Here is a 24268-nt window from a genome sequence, read left to right on the forward strand (position 1 = left end):
GCAGCCCCGGTGCCTGTAACCACTGTTTTCTGAGGACGAGCGTGAGCGGGGCTCCTGCCGCGGGCCCTCCGCCCTGCCCGCTCGACCGAGGAGGACCGAGGAGGAGGAGGAGGCGGGGGCGGGTTCCCGCCTGTGGGGGACAGGGACCCCCGCGCGTCCCGCTCAGCGCCCGCCCGCGGCCCGGGCATCCGCACCCGCTGCCGCGCGCCAGCCGCCGCCGCCGCCAGGGGGCGCCGCGCCCTCTCGGATGGGGTCGCGGGGCTCGGCGCGGGCGCGGCGCTCATTGGCTGGCGCGGGCCCGGCTGGGCGCGGGGCGCCGCTTCTTAACGGGCGGCGCGGGGCGGCGGGAGCGCTGTGCCGGGCGGGCTGCTGCGAGCCGGGCTGCCGCGCGACATGAGCGAGGTGAGCGGCCGTTGGGGCGAGCGGCCGTTGGGGCGGCGGGCTCTCGGGGGGCGCCAGCAGGGGGGCTTGTGGGGGGACACGTGGGGGGACACCGCCGCAGCCCCTCGGAAAGCGGCCCGGGAGGCCGGAGCGCGGGCAGCACCGGGCGTCGACCGTGACCGGTCACTTTCCGAAGGGCAGCTGGGGAGGGCGGGTGCTTCCCGGGCTGGGAACCCGGTGGGGCTCTGCTGTACTTCCCGGCAGAGCTGGTGGAGCTGAGAGGTGTCTCTTTGCTGGGTGGGGAGTCTGAAATATACAGCTTCTGTTAAACCCTGTCTTCTGATAAACAGATCTCCACAGGTGTGTATGCTCCTTCAAAGCACAAAACAAGGCAAGGTTCTGCCCTTTGAAGGACTGTGTGCACCAGAAGAGAACCATTTATTAAAAAAACCTAATCATTCAAAGATGTATCTAATGCTTTCCTATGCAGAAAGAAGGCTTTAAGTTGCATGAAAGTTATCTGCTAGAGCTCATGGAAAAAAATGCTCTGTTTGTAGTTGGATGCTGATGTAAACTTTATAGAGTCCTGGGAAGGATTACAATTAAGGAAAAAATGTAAATAGCGCCAAACATGTAGGGATCACTTGTACTCCTGTAAATAAATAAGCTGAAAATTTTCACTTGTGGTTTTTTTTTGCAGTGGAAAAGTTTTCTGGGGCAAACTAGTATTTTTAAAAGTGTTGTCATGCATGATGACTACTTGATAGTGTAGTCAGTCAAATGCCGGGCAGATCCCACATTCTCTAGTGCAACTCTTTCTTTGGGAATCGGTAGAGATACCGGTAACTATGCCTTACCCAGCACCTATTTTTGGAGGCTATTTCCTGTTATAAAAGACCTGCTGCTTCATTTAACAAATGGGTATTCCTTTCTTAGCAGCAAGAGTGAAATTAAGAGCGACACCAAGTAAGTTTTGACTAGTTGTTGTGCAGGTGTTACACTCAGCTGTATTTTTTAGGCGAGGTGTAAACCTGAGACAAAAAGCAGTGTAGTAACATGGTCTCTGGTGTAGAGATTTATGAGGAGAAGCTTACATCTTAGCTTGCAGGTCAGGCCAAATGGGGAAAGCAGAGGAAATCCTCATCGTGCTTTCCTGCTGCTTGCAGGGATCAGGCAGTGCAGGTGTAATGCACCAGGCTGTCTGTGACCTCTCCTCAGCTGCTGCCTGTATTTCTATCAACTGGATAGAGCTCCTGCAGGGTGGGGGTGTTTTTGCAGTCACTGTCCCTTTGCCACCTAGGCTAGCTGAAGTGTTCTGTGAGATGCAACAACGCTCTTCTACTCTTTAAAGATAGCATTTGGGGGAAAAAAATCTTCTAGTGAGGAGTAATGACTGGGTGATACTGCTGTACTTACTAAACTGTACAAGGCACTCTTTTGTTATAGCCCTGTGCCGGGTTGTATTTGCTCAGTAATTACCCCTTTGTAGTTTGAATTGGATTGCTTGCCTTTTGGATTTTAAAAGTCCCGATGAACATCAAGATCATCCTTAATACCAGCATAGGGGTTCTCCATTCATGATACGTTTCCTTGTGCCTCACAGAACAGTATTCCTAGTAAACCCTCAGAGCTGGAAGACGTCTCTTTCTCTGGTGCAGCACGAAGCCCTGTACGTATGACACCTAGCACCTCTGTGTCTTCAGTGCTACTGTCACTCAACTGACAATATTGGAGAGTTTATCACTCATAGCTCCAATGAAGAAAAGCTTCCTTGCTGTTACTTGCCTGTCAGCTATTACTCAAAAGATCATTCCTTTTCCAAAAGGCAGATGAAAGCAACTGGACCACCCCACCTCACTGCAAAAGACTGTTGTTAAAAAATGAGGTGAAAAAGATTAGCAGAAAGCAAGCTCCTTAGACATCTGTTTGCTGTATTTGGAGGGGGTCTTGGCGGATTTCACTTGTAATGCTGTAACTGAAAAATATTTTTATTTTCTTTGTTTTAATCTGCTAGAAAATCTGAGGACAGGGTGATTGAAAAGAGGTTCAACTAGAGCTATCAAAAGATTATCCCAAATAGAATGGTGTTGGGAGGATGGGAAGGCTTTTTTGGTTGATGTTAACAATTGTCAGGATTTGAGTAGAGCTTGAAATGCGGTTGCAGAAATCTGAGAGCTCTCATATCCCTCACGTTATTTGCTGAGACTTTGCACGGATTCTTAACTTACTGCTTCAAGTGCAATTAACTTATTTCCTGTTTATGGACAGTGATTACCAGTCTCCTGGTGGACAAAGCTGGACAGGAAGCAGACATTCATCTGACTATAGTACTCTTCTATTTTCTAGCAGCTAACTTATTTTTTTCAGGAAGGGTAAAGAACTTTTATACAGAAAACCCCTGTATAAGTCTGGCCCTGTAACTAGTTACAGGGAACTTGAGGTGTAAGAGTTTACCTAGTAGCATTGCAAAACATGGTTAGTGCTTCCTGCTGCTTGGTTTTAGTGGCAGATAGATTGCTTAGCTGTATGGGGAACTTCTCAGGAATGTTGCTATATACTGAAATGCATTTTCAGATATTGAAGTAACTTTGAAAATCTGTCCTCAAATAACTGAGGAGCCTTTTCTTTAGGTCTGTATGTGTTTTCTGTTATTTTTAATGAACCTAGAGAGAAGAGCCATGCTGGAAAACATCAGCTACCCATGAGATGTGGCTCTTCTGTTAAAGACCTCTAGGCACATAGGACGAACTGGGGGAAGTAATCTTGGGTGATGGGCTCATAGACCAATGTCAAATGGCTATTCATAGCCAGTAGTTTTTACCAGTGAGCCTCTAGACTCACAACTGGCATAAACTTGATTCACCACAGGGAATCCTGTCATCTTATCAGTCATTTAACTATCTGACATGTTGCAGATGATGTCTGGTCATGGTGACAGTATTCCCCTGGCATGAAGGTTCACAAGAAGCATTTAATCACACAAACATTTTTATGACATTCACTGCCACTCTTGCCTCCTGTGTTGAATGATTCTGGTTGTCATCAGGAATCGGGTCTGGACTTGGGAAGGAGTGCACTTAAACAATATGATATTACAGCCCTGGATGCTCTTCCAGTGGTTCAGGGATGAAGCACATGTGTAAGGAGTTGGAGCTTAAAATAGCATTAGCAGAGATTGCCTTGTTGGATGAATTTATTTCCTTTTGATATTAAAGGGTCAGAGTGGTATTGCTGGTGTAGGGGAGAAGTTCAGCTCTAACGTGTTATTTGGGTGTCTGACTTTGGGAGAGCCATTCAGGAAATCTACCTAATCAGCCCACATGCCTGAGGCACCTGTGATTTAAGAGAAGAACTTGCATTGGAGGAGCCTTACACAATGCAAGTGAAGTGCTGTACTGATTGCCAGGCTGCTGATGTGCACCACCTAAGGCAGGATTTGAGCCAGCAGCTTTTATATACTTGAGGAGCAGCCTGGCTACCAGACAGTAGCAAGAATAGCCTAGCTTTCCTTTTGAAACAGGTATCAAGCAACCAGGCACATGAAATTAATGAGAAGAGAGCTGTTAGAGGTTTGACTCCATAGAGTGTTTAGGTCTCTTATTTGGGGAGGCTAAGAGCTGGGGGCTTGATCTCTGCATAAATACAGGGGTTTTGGTCAGGCTTTGAATACAAAGAACACTGGGTCTTGTTTCTTCTTTGAGCTACAGCAAGCTCTTTCCCTTTGCCTCATGTTGCCTCTGGGCTCTTTAATCCTGCAGCAGCTGCTATGTTGTGTCCACCTTCAAAAGGACCATGAAGGGTGCTCATGTGTCCTGTGATAGGGATGTGAGGATGTGCAGGGCATTCATGGGGGAGGGGGCGGGGGGGGGGTGCGGGGATGAGCTGTCATCTGGGGTATGCCCATCCAGACAGCTCTCCTCTGCAGCCTGGAGTACTTAATCTTTGTTTTGGAGCTCAGATCACCCTCAGTGGGAGGTACCCAGGCATCTGACTCTGCAAAGATGGAGGCTTCACTGGAAAGTTGACATGGCCTAACACTGGGGTCAAAGATATTTTTCTGAAAATTGAACTTTACCAATCCTTTACCAGTGTGTAAGTGCTAATCACCAAAGCAGTCTCTGCTGTGTCTGCTTTCAAAACCAGTATAACCACATGGCCTGGTGGTTTGGGCATGCTCCTAAGCTGGCGGGGTAACAAGGGGTGTCTTCTTCCCTCCAGGTTGAGGGAGAACCTGAAACATGTCTCTCTCACTCTGGACAAGTGTGCTCACCAGGAGGCTGTTGGAAAAGGAGAGGGATGTGTCCGAGTGTGAAACATTAGGTGTACACGGAGGCTTCTGTCTGAAACTGTAGCTGCTTCAGGTAGTTAAATGGGAAAACTGGCGTTCTCTCATGGGTTGATCTCCTGAATTCAGTTGAAACTGTTCCACTGAAATGCTATTTAGGGTCTTAGAACCAGATGTATTTAAACACTGAAGTGAGGATTGTACACCAATAATCCTGATGGCACTAAATCAAAGAGCTGGTGTTTGTAGGGAGAAAACATGCCATGTTTTTTAGAGGAGCTCCTGTTCTCTTGTGTGGTGCTTGCAGTCCTGGAGGTGTCTGAGCCAGCCAGTTGTCTTAGGGGGGCCCTTCTGGATGCATTTTTCAGATGCTGCCGTGACCCCCAACTGTTAACTATTGGCCTCAATGAGGTTATACTCACAACAGGTACAAAACTGCATAGATCTAAGTGTAGCAAGAACATGGCAGGGTGGAGGAGGAAATTCTGCAGCTGTTATAGGATGGGGGTGGGACAGATAAGGCACATGAACATCAGCTTTTAATTTTAACTCACATCTATTTATTAGCTGAGTGGTAAATTGCAGCTCAAAAGAGGAGGAAGAAGGGAGAACAATAAGTTTTAGATCTGTCACTTTGCCTACTCATTCCATCAGTGTGGCTTCAGTGGGATCAAGCACCTTCTAAAATAGCACTTAGCAGTGATGTTGGAAATTGATCTTAATCTGGTGAAACCGGCAGACATACCATTTAGAAAGAAGTGCAGTGGTTTTCTTGCAATGTATAGAATGCCAACAGACTCAAACACAGCACTTTATTAAAGGACAGTTAGTTTTAATAGTATGCTTCAGATATCCTGTTTCCCTGTAAAAGAGTAACTTAAAGCAAAAACTCCTGCATTTATAAAACAGGAAAACTCCAACCTTTGTACTGCAGTACTTGATAATACAATATCATTTCAGGTTGCAAAGGCATATTAGTTTCTAGTTCAATATCCCTAAATTTGTAATGCACTGGCAAGTTTAAGAGTCATCTTCCAACAGTTTCTACATTAACTAGGTCATGCTAATGAAGTGTGGTGTATAGTAGCAGTTAACCTCAACAGGAACAGTGGTGGCCTTCTCATCAAAGGTTGCTGGGTGTTTGTTTATTGATTTGAATAAAATATTTTATTTCCAGGCCACTATTTGCTATTGTCTGGCTTGCTTTTTTGTAGGGATGACCTGGAAAATGTGTCTCTGTTTACATGTTTTACCTCTTCTCTGTAACTTTGCTACAGACGAACTTGTAATAGAGTGGCTAGGCCTAGACACTGGATATATAAATCATGACACCCATTTCTTGGCTGAAGAAGACTGGGAGAAGAAGGCTGCATGCATCAGAGGAAAGCTATGCCTTTCTTCAGCCTGTCAGTTGCAACAGAGCCTTAAATTCACTGAACAAGGTAATGCTTTCTTCTCTGCAAGGCACAGGATCTTCTAATGAAGATGAATAACATATATTCTCCCCCTTTCTAAGAAAAGGTGTTCTGTTTCTTTTTCTTCAGTTATTTAGAAACCCAAGGTCCAAACAAAAACCAACGTAGTAGGTAAGTAGAAACTAGGTCAAATCATAACTTACAAATCCTTTTTCCCATTCTTCTACTTTTAATTAAGAAAATCAGTTATTTCTTGTATGGAAAGAGATGGAAGAGACAGACTATGTAGGCTACCTTTCCCTTAATAGGAAATGAATGGCCATCTTGATGGAATAAGCTCAGAGCAAGCAACTGCAGTTGTGGCATTTATTATTAATGACAGGATTTGAGGTCACAATTTATCCCCACTTTCCATGTCTGTTCCCTCTGAGACCAGACTAGCCTACTTACAGGTAAATTGGGCAAGTGACACATAGGCTGGGTCTTTGGCTGGTGCTGTCTCATCTGATCAATTCATACCAAGGGGGCTATAGCCTTATTTATGCACTAACATGGAATTTGGAGGAAGAAGCAGAAGTTCAGTCAGAGAAGAAATGAAAATTGTCTGCCTACATGCTTTGAATATTATTACGGCTGAACTGTCTTTCCTCTTTAAAAGTATTATTTTAGACACTGAATGTTCTTACATTATCACCTTAGTATATAGTGCATGAAATATGACCCAAAACAGTGGTGCAGCTGATACTATGAGTACTGTGACAGTAGACAGAATGATGTTAGAGATCTCTTTTGTTAAATCTGAAAGTAAGAAACAAAAGGGAAAAAACTATGTAAGGCAGTGTCATTCTTGTCTGACTTTGGAGACTTCAAAGACTCCTGGACTGAGATAGCAAGCTGATGAGAAGGGTGGCATAAGGTATGAGAGCTTCAGATTTTCTAATGTGTGGAAAGACAGCTATAACTATTGTAAAATGTATGCAAATGTATATTTAGTCTTTAACACAGAGTCTTAGTGTCCAAATGCCTTACAGGAAGGTCTGAGCTGTTCTGTCACCAGCCTTACTTGCTGCTCCTTGGCTGCAGGTTTGATTCTAGCTGTGCTGTGGAGCCAGTTGCTGGATAGTGCCAGCAGGACTAGAAAGCTGCAATAGTAGAACTAGAGAAACCTGAACAAAATTTTCAGGTTATAATGGCTTAAACTTGGAAGCAGCATGCACTGCTGTGCACTTGAGCAGGGGGAGATTGTGTTAGATCACAGCACAACATGAGTGTCCTAAAAGTGAAGGAGACCTGTAGGGATCCTGGCTAGCTGTACACACTGGTGTCGATGTATTTGTAGGGATTTTAGATGCACCTTTTCTGGGAATGATGGAGCACAGTTCAGAAATGCCCAGGCTAGCATTGACGAGGGCTACCCCTGGAAACAGGACAACTCCATGTTATGTTAAAGCTTGTTAATCTTGACAAGAGTTAGCAGGCTCTTCTGGAGTGAATCAGTGTGACAGCTGGAACAGTCCTGTTAGGTCTGCATCTGCAGTAGGAACTAGTAGGATTGCACATGAGAAGCAGTTTTTCACAGAAAGTGCCTTAGTTCTGTAGGGGGTGGAGGAGAACTTTCAAGGAAATTAGGGATCTGCACAGCTTCAGAATCACTGGGCAGAGTGCTGGAAAGCAGATAGTACCTATTGCTAATGCCTGGAGATGCTTTGCATCTCTGTCCTCTGTGACCTACAAAATAAGCCTTGTTACCCAGCAGGTACCACTGGTCAGGGCACCTGGCTGTCAATCTGCCTTGGTGATGCTTTGTTCTTTATGAATCTAACACTAGGGGGATTAGCAGGCATTGAAATAGTAGTTGGCAGCATTCTGACTACAGGAGAAGATACATTTCAAGGAAAAGGCTATCAAGATCATGATAACAAACTAAATTGGTGCAAGTGGGTAACTAAGCAGGTGAGGAAAAGCTGAATAGATCTGAAGACATCTTTGATTTCTTGAGAATTTTGGTAATATTGGACTTTGTATCCCAAGTGTTACTAGGAAAAAGGAGGACCAGTGATTTGTGGGGATGTTTTTATAGACATCATAGTACTTTCCCACAAATAATTTTGCTTTAGTGAATTGGTATTTCTGAGCCAGATGTATTCAACTGATCTGTCCTGACCGGTGCCATTACCCACATACTACTGTACCTTTGCCTGTCTACTAAGAAGCTGTGTGTTTCAGCAAAGCCCTCAACAGGCAGTAGGGTGAGGTAGGGTTGATCAGAGGAAAGTGTGCCCTATTCTACAAGGGCATGGGGGAGTTGGGCTTTGGATGGCCAAGGTGGACTTCTCTTTAAAAGGGACCAAACAATTCCAAACAAAGTGAGTGCAGACTTCATCAGACAGATGCAACATAACCTGGTGAAGGAGAGAAGCCTGCCTGAGATGAACCAGAGTGTAATGCCTAGCTAAATGTGAAAACATATTTGAAAATGCTGAAGTCCAAGTTTGGGTGGGGCAGTAGAGGAGAGGTACAGAGACAGAAAAATAATTCTCATAAAAATGTCTTTCATCTGAATTCTAGGGCTTTTCATTCCCTAGCTTGAATGTTTCAAGTAATGGGATTCTTGCTGTCTCTCACTTTCTCTTGTAGAAAATATGCTTCTCTTTCAAACCCCCAGAATTAAATTATTTTTGTTTTAAAAGATACTGAATACTCTGGGTGTTGACTTTTTTAAGCATGTAATTTTAACAGTAATTGAAATACTCTGAAGAATGTCTTTTATTTGAACTTAAGATATTCTATGTGGTGGTCAGGAAAAAAATCTGAGTAACATTGAAATCTAGTTCCTTGAATTCCAAACATGTATTAGTAAAATGTGACGTAAAAGGGAGACAGAAGTTGGAAACTGCTACAAATTAGAAGCGTTAACTTGGTAGGAATGATGAGGAGGAAGAGCATACTAGGCAAGAGGGGATGGCTAGACAGGCAGCTTTCTGCAGATGACATGGTAGAAAAATAAGACACGTGGCTTCATAGCTGCTTCATACATATCGCTACTCCACTTGGATCTGACAGATACACCACTGGAAAAGAGAGCAAACACATTGTTGGCTCGGCACACTTTAAAATGCATGTGCCAGCACACATGTGCTGCAGTTTAAGCAGGGCAGCCAAACACCTAAGGCAGGCCAGCTTCATGCCAATTTTGTTTGCCAGTCAGACTTGGCTAGCTATCACTTCTTTCCTTCAGCATATTTTGCAAGCTACTGGACAGCACTAACATCTAAGCCAAGCTAAAAGAACCTCTCAAGTAAGATTACAGTAGACCCTCTCCTTGTTTCACAGGGCTTTTATTCTGAGTGCTGCCTTGTATTCTTTGCTTGGACTAAAAGCTTGGTGCATTTCCATCCTGGAACTGGACTTGTGGGATGGATCTTCAGATGCAGAAACATTGGTAGCAAAGGATCTAGCATTAATGTTGTAAACTGCAAAAAAACCAAGTTGCAAATTATCTGAATTCTAGCAATATCTTTTGCAGTCATGCCATGTAAGCCTTTAATAGATGTTTTTGTCTGACTGCAGTATGTCAAGCAGCACACAGCTGGATCTAAGTGAATGTTATTATCTGCTTTCCACATGAAACTTCTAAGGAACCTATTTTCTGTCTAGTCATGGGATGGGTATGTTGGAATATTAACAAAACGAATGCATGACTTTTCTGGAGGAGCACATTATGATTGTTTTTAATGGCATTGAATGATGGTTTGCCATGTTCATGTGTGAATAAGGTGAAAATGTCTAGCTGGGTAACACTTTTCTTTCAGTTCATATGCAAGGCACAAAGTGAAGGATGGAGCCCGATACATAATGGGAGACTGAAGGCAGAAGGAATGACTGATAACTACTTGGAGTGGAGAAACTTGCAAGTTTTTGTTGAACTTGAATTGGAAAACACACTTCTGTGGAGGGAGAGTGTTTGAAACAGTGTGGGGGAGCTTTTGCTGAATGTGCCTGACCACATATTCCCTGGATTTATTCCACGGCTAGGGCACTGCAGGAACTGTAGAGCATTTAGTCTTAGGGCAGGTAACCTGGTGGGTCTGCCCTGGGTCCAGGGATGCTGGGAACTACCTTCATCTGCTCAGTGAAAACTGCTTTCTTCTCTGTTGCTATTAACAATGAAGCTCATGGCAGCATCAATTTCACTGAGCAGCTGCAGGGTCCTGGGAGCTTCTGATTTGTGGAAATACCTATTTTTTTGGCCAGCTCTTGGACAGAGCTCGTGACCTGGCTCTTCTTCTGCTTGCTGTATGTGATCGTATGTGCTGTCCCTGGTTCCTGGCAATCAAGGTGACCTTGTGCATCACCCTGTCCATTTTCCTTTTTTGTATGGCAGGGTTGTTTCTAATACCTTGGCTGTTGTTTAGACTCATAGTACCAAGACAGGTTTGCTCTGAACTGCATCGCACTTTGAACACAGCAGCTCCCCCAAAGTCTCAGCGGGTCAGTTCTGCTACAGATTTGAACAATGCGGGACAAATCCTCTGTCAAGCAAGGCCCCATTTTGAGGCAGCTTCAGCAGCCAATTCAGGGTTCCCCTTGCATGAATCTCCTTGTGGCACAGAGCCAGAGATGGCAGGTTTGCGTCATCTCTCTGTGCAGCCCCTGGGCAGGGTGCGTTGCCAAGGCTGCAGCACGCTCTCAGTCCAGTGATTCCCCTGCTACTGGAATAGCCCTAAAGAAGTTACTGCCATAACTGCAGATGGCTCTGGGGCTGCTCAGAGTTGCTCTCTGAGACCAGACTGCCTGCCTGGGGATTTGAGGAGTAGAGTAAGTGATGCATAAACATCCTTGCTGCTTCATCTTGCTGTTGTCTTGAAAATCAGACGGCTTTGCCCTAGGGTTAAAGGCAGAAAGTTCCTTTGCCTGGTAACTTGAAACTGCCATAATTAATAGCTTTTAAAAACCTGGCTGGCCAGTTACTAGTGCAGTCTAACAGACTGTAATAACATCTGTTTACCTCTGAAATATGTAGGGAAATAGGAGGAAAGTGAGGACAACTTTTTAAATTGTACAACTGGAAATAAAAAACAAAGCCAACAGAATAAAGCCAGAATTTTTGCAGTCTGGGAAGAAGCAGCCTGTTTTAATAAAGCCAATATGATCAGATATGAAGCAATTTGTCAGGGCAGACTTCTGCCATTAATAACCTAAGCTGTCCCTTGAAGACAGCCTCTAACTCAATTACAGCTGGGTTTGTAGCTCAGCAAATTAAATTACCCTAAACTTCAGAAGGGTTTGGAAGAATGAAATATAAAGTAAATATTTGTTACAAAAACACCATCCATATTCAGTTATATTATGCCTAGGCAAGGATCCTGACCCCTTAATTGGCTTAGGGCACTCTTCCTATCTGGGGATGCTAATATTAAATGATACACAAGATACCATCTGAATCCAGATGCCAGACTCAGTTGCCACCAACTGTCTGTATTGCCTGCACAGGTGGCCAAGGCTTACGATATTAGGCTGCATAGATGTACCAGTGTTGTTCCATGTTTTGCTCCATTGCAGAGTAAAGATTGCTAGGAGTTAATGCAACATCCCAGGGAGATACAGCATGCTATGTTTTGTGGTATGAAGTACTGACTTGCTCAGATTTTCAGTTCCCGGAACAAAATTGCAGTGCCTCCTCCCCACAGTACTGTCTGTTGCTTGTTCCGTTGCCCTTGTACAACTATTTGTGGATCAGAGACATCAACTACATTACTGAAATGATTAACAGAAACAATTAAACTATATTTTTTTAGCTGGATCATTTCAATGATTGTTTTCAACACAGCTCTGCTGAAGGGTTATTTTTAACTTGAATAACTTTAAGTGCTCCTATTTTCTGTATGACCTTGCAAACAATTGTATCCAAACAAACTAGGCCTTGGGGATGGGAGGGTGCAGCTGAATTGGGCTAGACTGGGAAGTAGGAGTTCTTAAGGCAGGTTTCCTGCCCAAAAATGCCCTTTCTGGAACTGTAGTGCCAGGTCTGATGCTACCAATAGATAAGAAATAATAGGAGAAAAAAGGAAGAGACCACCTTAAGAACCTCAGTTATTTTTCATTTATGCTATCTAGCTTAATCAATTTTTATGTAATTGAAATATTCCTCTTGGGTCACCTTGATGTTTCCTCTTTACCAGTTTCCAGTGTAATTAGAATATGGGCTGTATCACCCATGTCCAAATGAGCGCTGAGGTAATTTTTTTGCAAGTGGTGTGAGAAGGCTTATTCTGTAGTTGATTTTCCCTCTTTGCCCTTTGCTTAACAAAACCTAACATGCAGTTTAGAAATTCCACAGTACCACAATGAGGTTCCAACTCTACTTGTGTGAGTAATTCTGCTTAATTGAAGACAACTACTTGTCCACATATGAGTTACCCTTGTAAATAAACCTTGCAGGATCAAATCCTCCATTTCCTGCAGAAAAACGAGGGATTACTTCTCATGGCTGGCATGGTAATTAACAGGATTTGGGAAATACATTCTTGCAGCTGCTTGCAAAATTAACTTCAAAGATTCCATTAATCCCTGCCTCGGAAAAAGAAAAAAATTGTGATTACAATGTCTTTGGAGAAATATCTGCTTAATAATGTTTTAATTCAAAATATGCTAATAACTTAAATATTAAGCAAGCTACTGTTTGTGCTAATTATGTTGATTACATTTAGTGTTGGTGTAAATATTCTGTTTAGAACATTATATTGAATCTGGATACAAAATCAGCAGGTTCTGACTGTGCTGATTATAAATTGGTGTTGACAAAAGTGGGGCACAATGAAAGTTCTTCTCTGTGCTATCAGAATACTTAAAAACAGCACTGTAAGTGGGTTCTTATCGCAGTGATTCTCTGCCCACTTTCATCAGGTGTCCCCTTACTGAACCTGAAAGTGTGCTGGGTGCTGAAGCTCTGTTGTCTGTGTACACTCAGAAGTTTGTGTTCTGAGGACTTACCTCAAGCCAAAAGCTCTGGGTGAACAAATCACACCTCTTAGGGCACTTGCCTCAATTTAACTTTGCTAACACCCCTGTGATTAAGGCATTCTGCCCATTGGGTGGACTATGCATTTTGCATAAGCATGTAAGTAAAAATGTGTGTTTTTACATGGACGATGACCACAATGCAAACAAAATAACCCAGGAGCAAGGACTGCAACCCTGTCTTTCAACTATGCTGAGAAGCCTCAGCTTCAAAGTTACTCCTTCAGTTCCCATTGCTTTTTCTGTGCCTGGTTGTCCAGTGGATCAACAGGAGGGCCAGGGCCTTCCACCAGTATGCCTCCCTGTGCTGTCTCATGGGAGTTGTGGGTTCACCCTGAGTAAACAGTATCTAAACCTGCGTGTCCTCCTTCCTGGGGATATGCAGCAACCAGTAAGTACATCAGCAGTCAACGTGGTAAACTGTCTGCTTTTCACACAGGCTGCAGCTTGTATGGACAGCTATACCTTGAATATAGTGCTTTCCTTTTGTGTTTGAAAGGAGCATTTGAGACTTAATTTGCACCAGTGTAAATGGCTGTCAAAGATGCAAGGATATGAATCCTGAGGTTCGGGTTGTGTCCTTTATAAAAAGATGAAAGGAAATTGCAAAGAGATTGTATCTTGCCCAGATCATTGCAATAGCAAGAGCCAGGTGCTGGTCCATGGCGTCTAGAAGGAGAATCATCTGTAGTTATCTGCAGCCTTGTTGTTAATTTCTGAGAAATATTACTGTGGTTTCTAGGATGACAGACAGTGTGCATTCTCATGTGCCTTCAGTGATGTCACTGTGTCAACTTTTAGCCACTGTAGTTTGAATCCCATCAGTTCATCTCAGCCTACCTGTGGAGTTTTAATTTATTAAAATAGCTATAGGAGGGCCTTAATAAAATTAAGGGCTATCAAGAGCTAGTCAAGTAGAATACTGCTTGACCCATGAAGATAATTACAGAAATGGTCAGAGTGCCAGGGATTGTTTAGTTTTGACAGCCAGTATTGAAAGATGGATTCTGGCACTCTTGCTCTGGCAATATTATGCTGCCCTGGCAATGCAAGACAGGCAGAAAACTGGCTATAGAAGATTCCCATTGTGTAAAGAGGCATGCAGAGAAGGTGCTGTATAGGCGAGAGTAGAGGCCATATCCTAAAGAAGTGAGGTCCTAGGGTGAGAGCAGCGAGGGAAAAGTGGTAGTCTCCAGAAAGTCACTGCTACCAGAAATGTATGGTCATGACCAGGAGTGAACTGCTTTGTACTGCAGTATATGTTGATAAATATTTTTCCTTTCTGTCAGGTGCCCAGAAAATGTGGTCTGTGATTTCTTATAAAGTGTCTGTTACTTCTGTCTTACACATCATTATCAGATTTACCCATCATTCAGACAAAATATTGGCTAGATGTTCTGTGCTTGATGCAATTACCTTAAATGTGGGCTTCCAAGGATGCTTTCATCTCATAAATATTCAGTACCATGTCTATAAAAATGTGGGGAAAAACATGGAGGAACTTGTAAAGGAGGCACAAATAGACCAGTAAGGAAAGTTACTTATGTAGCTTCTAATGCAATTTTCATAACTATATCCAAGCTTCTTTCTGGGATTCTTCAGTTCTGTCTGTAGATGTTCTTTAGGTGACTAGCTGTTACTGATGTGAATGAACCTGTATGTCACAGAAGTTGTTTTGGGGTTTACCATCTGGTTGTATTGCAGACCGGTTTTGAGAAGACTTATAATAGGAGAGAACAAGTAAAACAGCAGAATTTGTGCATGGCTTGCCAGTGGTACACCTTGTCTCTCCTAGCTGTCCATCTTCATGCTTTTGATATGTATTTCCAAAAAATACAGTGCTGCTAAAATTCCAGTCCCATTATTTAGAGGCCACGTATCCCATGGCAGCTTCAGTAAACAGAAATCTTTGTCACAGCAGCATCATTTTTCTTGCTCTTAACTTTTTATCTTAAATATGGTAATATCTTTTGTCCTTATTACCAAATTATTTACTGTGTTGTGGTTAAGAGTAATGTTTTTCACACCTAAATGTGTGAAATGCTGAGTGCTATAGTTTCAAGTCAATACATGACATTAGAAAGAGGCTGTCAAACAGTGAAACAGAAATCTCCATTAAGAAGAGTTTAACCTAATTAATAACATTGAAATCCTGAATTCTACAGAGTGTATCCACTCATTCCAGGTCATAGCTGCTTGGTTCTTGACCCTACTTAAATTTTGGATCATCATTTTCTGACATACATAGTTTGTGTTCTTTGCTAGAGTGTGAAAGAAAAGCAATTGCAAAATTCCCATTGATTTCAGTAGGCTCAGGATATCACCTCATCACACGATTATTTTCATGTCATGTATGCATAGTGTATTGATCTACTGACAAAAACTGATGTTTTCCTCAATGCCCACTGCTTGTTTTTAAATTGAATGTTATCTTCCTAGTTTTTTTAATAGCAAATTTATACCTGGTCTTAAAAAGCATGGAAAATGCTGGGTTCTTAGAACCAGAGGAGTTGACTATAATATGACTGGACAGGAGGTACATGGAGAAGGAGGCTATGTGAAATACGTAGGTCCCACATTTGATAGGGTCTTCTGTTCTGTGTTTTTAATCCAGATTTCTCTAATTCATTCTTTAGTGTGTAGGAAGTATGCATGCTAGTTTAATGTCCTCAAAATTCCACTTAGGGGAAACTAAAAAACATCCTATGAACCTTCAGGCAGTAATGGTTATATACTAAGTATGCTTTGGGATCTACCTCTGCCTATAGTCTAATGAACCTCAACTGGGGCTGGCTTCAGTAGTCTAAAACTCTCAGTATCTTCAAAGATCAACCAAAACTAAGTAAAGATCAGCCTGTAAGAACTTTGTTTCTTATGTTGTTCCTGGAAAAAGTCAACCCTAATTGTCCTAATTTGAGGAACTGTACCAGAAGTATTTAGTCCTGAAAAACAGCATGTAGAAATTGCTATATCTCCTGATCACTCTGCTGTTGACTAGGAAGGTTTCCTTACTTGGAAAACATGGAAAGTCCTTAAGCAGATCTCTACAGTGACATTTTTATTTGCAGAAAGGTTATAAACTTGTAAAATATTTTTCAGTACTTTTTTAATTTTGAGGCTAAAGCAGCTCTTCAATGAAAGCAGAAGGCTATGAAAAAAACAAGGTGCTTATGAAATAGTTTAGTTTGATTCAATTTATATCTCTTACAGAGAAAGCTTAGTATGGAGAACAGACGGTAGTGCAGAATAAAGGCTTGCTTGGCACACAGCTGGCTGACCCACAGCCATTTTCGTGCTGCACTGTACCAACATGTATTTCCTTCTCACACCCATGTAATGCCTTTTGTTAGGGATGGACCTGGTAGCAAAACAAGGCTTAAGAAAAGCTTAGGATATGCACAGACTTCACTGCTGTTCCTCTCGTCAATGAGTACAGAACATCCTAATAACATTTCATATGTGTCAATGAAATCATTTTTTGTCCTGAGTCAAGTCTATACTGACTCTTTCTGCCATTCACTTTACAAAACTTCCCACCATTTCTATTGTCTTAATTCTACCCTTGGATGCTCTTTCATTCTTTGATGTAGAAACAATATACTTTTGAATCTGCAGCCACTGCTTTACTGGGATACAGCCTACTGTACCTTGTTAGCCCTGCAGCAAAATAATGTTAATACTGTAAGGGCCCATTTGTCAGAACTTTCTGGCAGTTTCATGTCCCTGATCTTGGGCTTCCTGTGGCTCATTGAAAAACAAACAACCCCTCTGCCCCCAAAAATTCTGTAATCAACACCTGTCTACAATTCCCAACACTGAAGTGCTAATTGGAAGCATAACTGAAAAGGTCAGGCTATTTCAAGACAAGAACAGAATGTAAGATTAAAGGCAAAAATTAGGCTTGGGGGTGTAGGAGGGGCTACAAGAATGAGTAGAAAAGCTGCTGCAGTAATTTAACATTCTTCTTGAAAAGTCCTCTGGGCTGCATATTCACTTTTGACCTTAGTTTGTACACCTAGGGGACTAATTTAGTACAATCTTTCATACCACATTAACTAGATGCTGTGTATAGCACTGATAATTTAACAGGAAAGTAAACCTGTTCTGTTCTTCCTGGGATTTTGGGCATATGGCAGTAGTCCTTTTTCCTTCCTCTTCTGACAAATTGGGAGTGACTTTGATTTTGGAGACATTTTTAATGATGTGCCTTTGTTCTGTAAAACCACTGAGTTAAAAATTAATACAGCCCCAAGCAGTCATAAACTATGTTTCCTCCTACGCAACATAGCAACAAAACTGTTTATCCTGTTTTACTGTATAATCATTACGGTTTTGCACTCATGTTCACTTTGGCGCTGATGTTTCTTCTTCGATGCCTAGTGGAAAGTTTATTCAATCCTTCTGTCTTAGTGCTTGCCTTAGAAAATGCTGTGGAATTTTAGAAGCAATCTTTGAATGAAGGAAGCTGGCTACAAGTTATAGGAAACAAAAGTGTCAGACTGCTCTTATCTTTTAAAATGCGGTCAACAACTTGGATTTTCTGTTTAAAAACAAAACCCAGAAATTAATATTGGTTTTGTTGTATTTCATTGATTTTAATTTGATCTATTGCATCTGAGGACAATATCTGTTACACCAGCTTTTGGAAGGCTCTCATCCATTGCTTCTTGAAAATGCCCCTAGTAACTCCTCCTCATGTTTAGTCCTCTTGTGCTCTGAAGGATATTAAAAAGCTAAGCTTTGCTTTGCAGGCTGTGGTAGCATCATGAACGGTGATGAAATTAGCAGCTGGAGCTTCTTGCTTCTAATACCAGCATCCTGAAAATGTTTTTAAAAATAGGTCCACTGAATGTATTGAAATAAAAGGCTAAAGGCTTTCCAGGTGGATGATCACATTGTGTATGGTGTTTTCATAAGTTTCAGTGCCTTGTTAATGAGAAACTGATTTTCACTTTCAAATCCATTGCACTCACTTGGAAGAGAGCACAGTGCTTATAGATCAATATATATATATATAACTGAAGGAAAGGCTATCAGAAGCTTGTTTGGCAGACTTTCAGGCTTCATTCTGTGTATGTCCAGTGGTCACCAATCAAATGAATGGCTTGTAGAATACTTAGACTGATTTCACACTTCAAGAAAAATCTTGACCTCATGAGTAGAAAAACCTTCACTGACCAAAGCCAACTTTTTATTCATTTTCTTTGACAACTTTCCCCTCTCCCTGAGGGGAAATCCTGAGACATGAAATAAATGCATGGATCCATATTCCAGCACTCCATCAATAGCAGACACGTATAGCCTAGGGAGGAAAGAGAAGCTTTCATAAAGGCTAAGTAGCATCGCCTGAAACACTCGAAGTAAGACAACTTGAAAAAGTGTTTAAAAATAAACAGGAGAGGAAAAAGCAACCATTTTATAGATAGGAAAAATCCAGTATTCTGGTTTTTTGGGAAGTCCCAGTAAAATAACGCTAAAATCTAGTTTCAAATGTGGATTGAAATTGAAATATGGAAATATTAACCAAACTTTAAATAAAGGCATAAAGGTTAATAGCTTTAGCAAAACTAGTTGTTGGGTGGATTTATTGATTTCTGGCTGTTGGTAACTTATGCTTTTGTAAAAGATGTTTATCCCTTTAGAATCCTGTTCTTTGATGTTATTGGCCATGTTGTCTCCTGTCTTAGCTCTGAGGCTTCAGGAAGAAACAAATATATTTCCATCGTATGGGGAGACTGTAGCTGTGGTCATAGACTTAGGGCACTCCTAGAGAAAATAACTCTGTCTCATTGCACGGAGTGAGAGATGAGGCAGAGCCAGTAGAGCAGAGATATAATACTCTGTTTTTAATCCAGATTTCTCTAATTCTTTAGTGTGTAATACCATAATACACAAGTATTACTTTCAGTAATACACAAAGTATGAATAATTTTGTGTAAGAAAGGCAAGTTTTGCCATACTTGCTAAAGTACCTTAATTCTATCTGTAAGATCCTTTCTCTGTGTGATGCAGCATAATTTTCATAGAATTAACATTCCTAGAAAGCTAGAAAGTTACCTAGTAGTGTAACCACACTAATAACAGCCCCGCCACTGTGAATATTTATTTGGACTGCACTGGTGTTTGCCACATGTTACTTAGTAGAGTCACTTAAATCAGTTTTTCATGGAAAGTCATGAGGCTATTCCTTGGACAGAGTGAATTGATGTGGGAAGTTCCATCTACTTGTGGCCAAAGCGGAAAGATGAGTCTTCTGGCCGAAGTCAGGTCAAAACAATAATGGAAATAGAGACACAGCAGGGACCTGAAGAGATGTCCTACTGTAGCTCATACCCTTGCACTGTTGGAAACTTGATCACATGTATCCCATCACTAATGTGATAATTATACACAGTTGCACACATAGTTACACAGCTGTACCTAAATGGTACTAAGCATTCCTGTTCTGACTGGTGGTGTTTCAAAGCAGCGTTGCATGAGGGTGAATGACTATCCAAGGTATCGAGGAGAAATCAGGCTGTAACTGTTAGTAATTGCAAGGGGAAAATGCACATTCAAGTTTGTTCTAACCACTTGTTTTTGTCTTTTTTTCCCCCTAACAGAGACAAGGAACCGGAGCTACAAATGGAAAAGACAAGACATCTGGTGAGAATGGTAAGGGTAGACTGTATTTCTTGATGGAGAATATTGAGTCAAATTGAGCCAAGATATTTTTTATTGTAATGATAGATGTCAGGTAGCAACAACCTTGTTTCTTATCTTGCCTTTTGAATGTGTTTTAAAAACTGGAAGGGCTTCAGTGGGATTGTTTTCTTTATATTTGTATGTTTAAATTGTATGTTTAAATCATCTACTAAAGTAGAGACCTGATTCTGAGCTTCTACTATGGTAAACCAAAGGTATCTGTAGAAGTCAGTGCAGATAAAAGGCTAGAACAAGACAATGTTAGGTATTTGAGAAGGACACCAGGAGACTAGGTTAAGTATTACAAGCAGCTGCTACATGAATGGGGAACGTGAACAAAAGTAAACTAATTAAAAGGACTTGCTCATAAACAGTTTCTGTCGTCTGATTCATGCCACCTAGTTTTAGGCCCATAACTAAGATACCAAAGTTAGAAGCCACTTGAATAGAGCTCATCTGAGTGTTGCTAGAGGCTATGGATGGAGCAGCTCACATTAAAGGACCATATGGCAAATAGGCTCCTAACTTCAGCACTCTACATGAGTGAATCTGGACTCATGCTCCACTGCTCTAAGGGGCACATCATTGGTTTTTTTTGGATTTTAGCGAATGGGCTGGCAGGAACCAATTTCTGTCCCTTAAGTGGCACAAACAATTCTAATTAGAAAATGTTGATTTCCCATGCCCTGAGGAAAGTAAAACTGAATTTTCAGTGAAAATAGTAATTGTTTTTTAGCTGAAATCTCATTTTGTTTCCTGTAGGAGGCAGAAATGTTTTACACACAAATGATCACTTGATTAAAATCTAGTTACCATCAGAAATACTTTTTCAAAGGAAAACATTTTGATCAGCTTTATATACCCAGCTGAATATGAGACAGCATCAGTTTGTAGACATTCATGAACAGGACAAGGATTGAACTATACAAATATGCTGTCTGCTTCTGTTTGATCATCCAGTTCTAATTAAAAGAATATGTTCTGGTAGTCCATCCCATCTACTGAAAAGCAGGAAGAATGTAAGTCTCTTCTCTGAAAAGCCAAGGGTTTTCTGACATGGGATATTTGAGCAGTTATTTAGGATATGCATTTTGGCCTTTACATGGTCTGAACAGAATTTTTTGGCCCTTTGAGGCAACACATCCTAAGACATTAAGAGACTTCTTTATGCTTAGTTTTCCTATTACAGAGAGGTGACTTTCCCATAAGGGCTGTTTGCATAATGTTACAGTAAATGAAATCTGTAGATGATGTTCCCAATATGATAAAACACAAATTAGAGTGGAAAAAAGAAATAAATATTTTGGCTTGTTACAGTGTCTTGAATTAGTGGGAACAAATGTACCCTGACAGCAAAGCCATTTGCATTCTCAAGTTAACAGGAAAGGAAAGCAAGCAAAATTATGTCAGCCATTCAGGCAGCATGAGAAGCATGTTTTTCTCTTTACTGTTTGAGCACATTATGGACTGAGCTCATTTGCCTTGAATTTCTTCCCAAATAAAATTGTCCTGTTGTCAAGTTTAGCGTAGATTTACTGATCCTGCAGCCTTTTTAAAAGCAAATTCTTTTTTTCCTCAAAGGGAATTTTGAGTGAGAAAGGGCTGTACCATTAATTTACAAATATATATGATTCTAGTTGTAGCATAACTTTAGGTATAATATAAACAGGTGGATATGCAGTTAATCTTAGACAAATAGATAACAATTATTTTTTGTAATGAAATTATTTTAGGTGACAGGTTTTTTGTTATAGAGGAGCAGCAGGGGAGATGGAATACAGTCCTCTGATCTCCTCAAACCACATGCTTGCATGAAAATAAAGCAGAATCAGAACTTTGAACCTGAGATTGAATTCTAAATCAAAGCAGCAGAAATGTATAGCTCTTTGTCCTTATTAGCTCTGTGTAGTTAGAATTCAAGTAGAAGTGATTTATTCCTCTGAAAATTGGGGTGGGCTGTAAACCTACACACACAATAAATCCTCCATTGCATGTTTTTTGGCCAGAAGTCTGCAGTATGTCCGTGTCTCAAATTTTCATTGTTGCTGTTATCAGCCTCTTCAGATGTTCATTTCCCTGTCAAAAGGAAACTTCCCCCTTGTTGAAAAAAGGGGGGGGGGGGGGAGGGGGTGGACCAAAACCCCTTTCATCTTGTTAAACAAAAAAGAAAAAGTCATGCTATGAAAATGTTTGCAAAGGCAAACTAGTCTGGTCACTGTCCTTGCCCTTGATTACAAGATCAAGAAAAGTTGCTGAAAACTAGCCCTAATGACAAATAAAGATGCTCAGCTGTTTTCAGGGTTTTTGATTCACACAGTGGAGACACTGCTATGGGTCAAGTTTTTGTTTGTGCATTGTTTGTAGAAAATGAATTTTGGGCCCATCTCTAGGCTGGCTCAAAACTGGAAAAAATAAAACTAATGACCATGGCAATCAGCATTCTCTGTCTTTGAAAACATGTATGGCGTTGCTGTCACTGTAAAGCATTTGGGGAGATTCGATCTCTGAAGATTCCTTTTATAGTAGTGATAGTTTTGGTAGGCACATATGAATGCATGTTCTTGTTTGACCTTCGTTAGATAGCAACATTATATCCTTAGTTGTATTTAGTTCCTACCACCACAGCAGCGGTCTCTCTTAGCTAGCCTCCCTTCCAGTGCAGGATTTTATCACACACAAAATGCAGGCTCAGTCCCAGTGTCTACTAAACTGGCACTGTCTCTTTCTAGCAGCCTTGCTTGTTGGCTCAGGCAGATGAGCAATGGAAAAGACTGAGCTTCAGAAAAGCCTGTAGTGTGGAGCAGTGATATGCCACAGTACACGAGTTTGTAATAATGGGAGAAGAAAATCCTATACACACTGTACTGGTTGTCATGTTGATGAATGGACTGTTGTACCTACATGGGACCTTCATTCATCAGCAGTTATATTCCCTCAGCTGCCTTCTTGAATAGTCTTCCAGACTGGTAGGTGGTAAGGTGTGGGTGACAAAGCTCCCTCTTCTCCTCTTTCAGAGCACTAGTCATTAGCAGACAGGATTCCTCTCCACTGTATTTCATATAATATATACCACCATATCTTCTTGGATTTTATGCAGCAACAAGCCTGGTAGTTCTTGAAGCTGTATCAGTATTATAAATACTGAATAATCACTCGTGTTGGAGTAACTTTTACTCACACTGAGGGTTTTGCTGTTAACCTTCAATGACCTCACTGGATGCTGGTCAAGCCCTAGATGACATTTGTAATGGGAACAAAAGGGCTTAACCTTTTAAACAAGTTGTAATTTGTTCTCTTACGGGTTATGATCAAAATCAGATGGTGATTCATGTCTTCCTAAGGAAGAGTGACTATTGCATTACAGTGTGCTCTCATGGTACATCAGTGGCTAGTGAAGTCAATGGAAGAGCTCCTGATAGCTTCAGTGGGCACTGTATAATGCTGAGTAGCTTTTCTATCCAAAGCATACTACTAAGCTGTCAGAAAAGTCTATGTAATTTCATTCTGTTGTCAGAGTGGGAACAACAAAAATATTATTGGGAGTAAATTACATAAACTAGTTTTCCTGGGTGAAAACTGGTCAAAGGACTATTTTTAAAGAAACACCAGCCTAATAATTAGCAGTAATACTATGCATACAGAAGCACCTGTATGAAAACAACTTGTACATAGGAACCATGTAACTGTAGCTGCCATAATCTCATTGGGTCTTGAAGGACTTCAGTCCACCTGAAAGCCAAGACATACTTGTTTGTGTGTGCCATTATGAACTTAACTTGTAAACTCTATCTAATGCTGTTCTCTCTGGTAGAACATCCAAATGGAAGACAGCAGTACTATCCCCATGCACCCTCTCCTATATGAATCTGACTTGGTCTGATAGAGTCAGTGTGGGATAAGAAGCTATAATTTCCTTTTTGATCACCTGGTTTGATTGATCCGGCCTGTTATGGTTGCAGATGCATCATAAATTAAAACAGGATGTTCCTACCTGTATTGGGTTTGCATGACAAGGTTTTGGTAGCTGGGAGGCTACAGGGGTGGCTTCTGTGAGAAGCTGCTATGTCCGATAGAGCCAATATCAGCTGGCTCCAAGATGGACCCACCACTGGCCAAGGCTGAGCTCATCAGTGACAGTGGTAGTGCCTCTGTGATAACATTTAAGAAGGGCAAAAAAATGTGGTGCAACAGTGACTGCAGCCAGAGAGAGGAGTGAGCATGAGAGAAACAACCCTGCAGACACCAAGGTCAGTGAAGGAGGGGGAGGAGGTGTTCCAGGTGCTGGAGCAGATCCCCCTGCAGCCTGTGGTGAAGACCATGGTGAGGCAGGCTGTCCCCCTGCAGCCCATGGAGGTTGATGGTGGAGCAGATATCCACCTGCAGCCTGTGGAGGACCCCACACTGGAGAAGGTGGATGTCTGAAGGAGGCTGTGACCCTGTGGGAAGCCTGTGCTGGAGCAGGCTCCTGGCAAGACCTGTGGAC

At 41.7% G+C, this 24268-nt stretch overlaps 1 protein-coding gene across 1 annotated transcript in view; it reads left to right on the forward strand.

Moving 5' to 3' along the window:
* The first annotated feature begins 315 nt into the window (after positions 1-315).
* Positions 316-24268, forward strand: part of PCP4 (Purkinje cell protein 4) — a 52691-nt gene continuing 28738 nt past the window's right edge. Inside the window, exons 1-2 of the mRNA XM_072852150.1 lie at positions 316-402; positions 19704-19755. Coding sequence (XP_072708251.1) covers positions 394-402; positions 19704-19755 — 61 coding nt within the window. The 5' untranslated portion in view covers positions 316-393. The remainder of the gene's footprint in view (positions 403-19703; positions 19756-24268) is intronic.

The sequence above is a fragment of the Ciconia boyciana genome, chromosome 1 (assembly GCF_034638445.1).
Source record: "Ciconia boyciana chromosome 1, ASM3463844v1, whole genome shotgun sequence".
In the NCBI taxonomy this organism is placed as follows: domain Eukaryota; kingdom Metazoa; phylum Chordata; class Aves; order Ciconiiformes; family Ciconiidae; genus Ciconia; species Ciconia boyciana.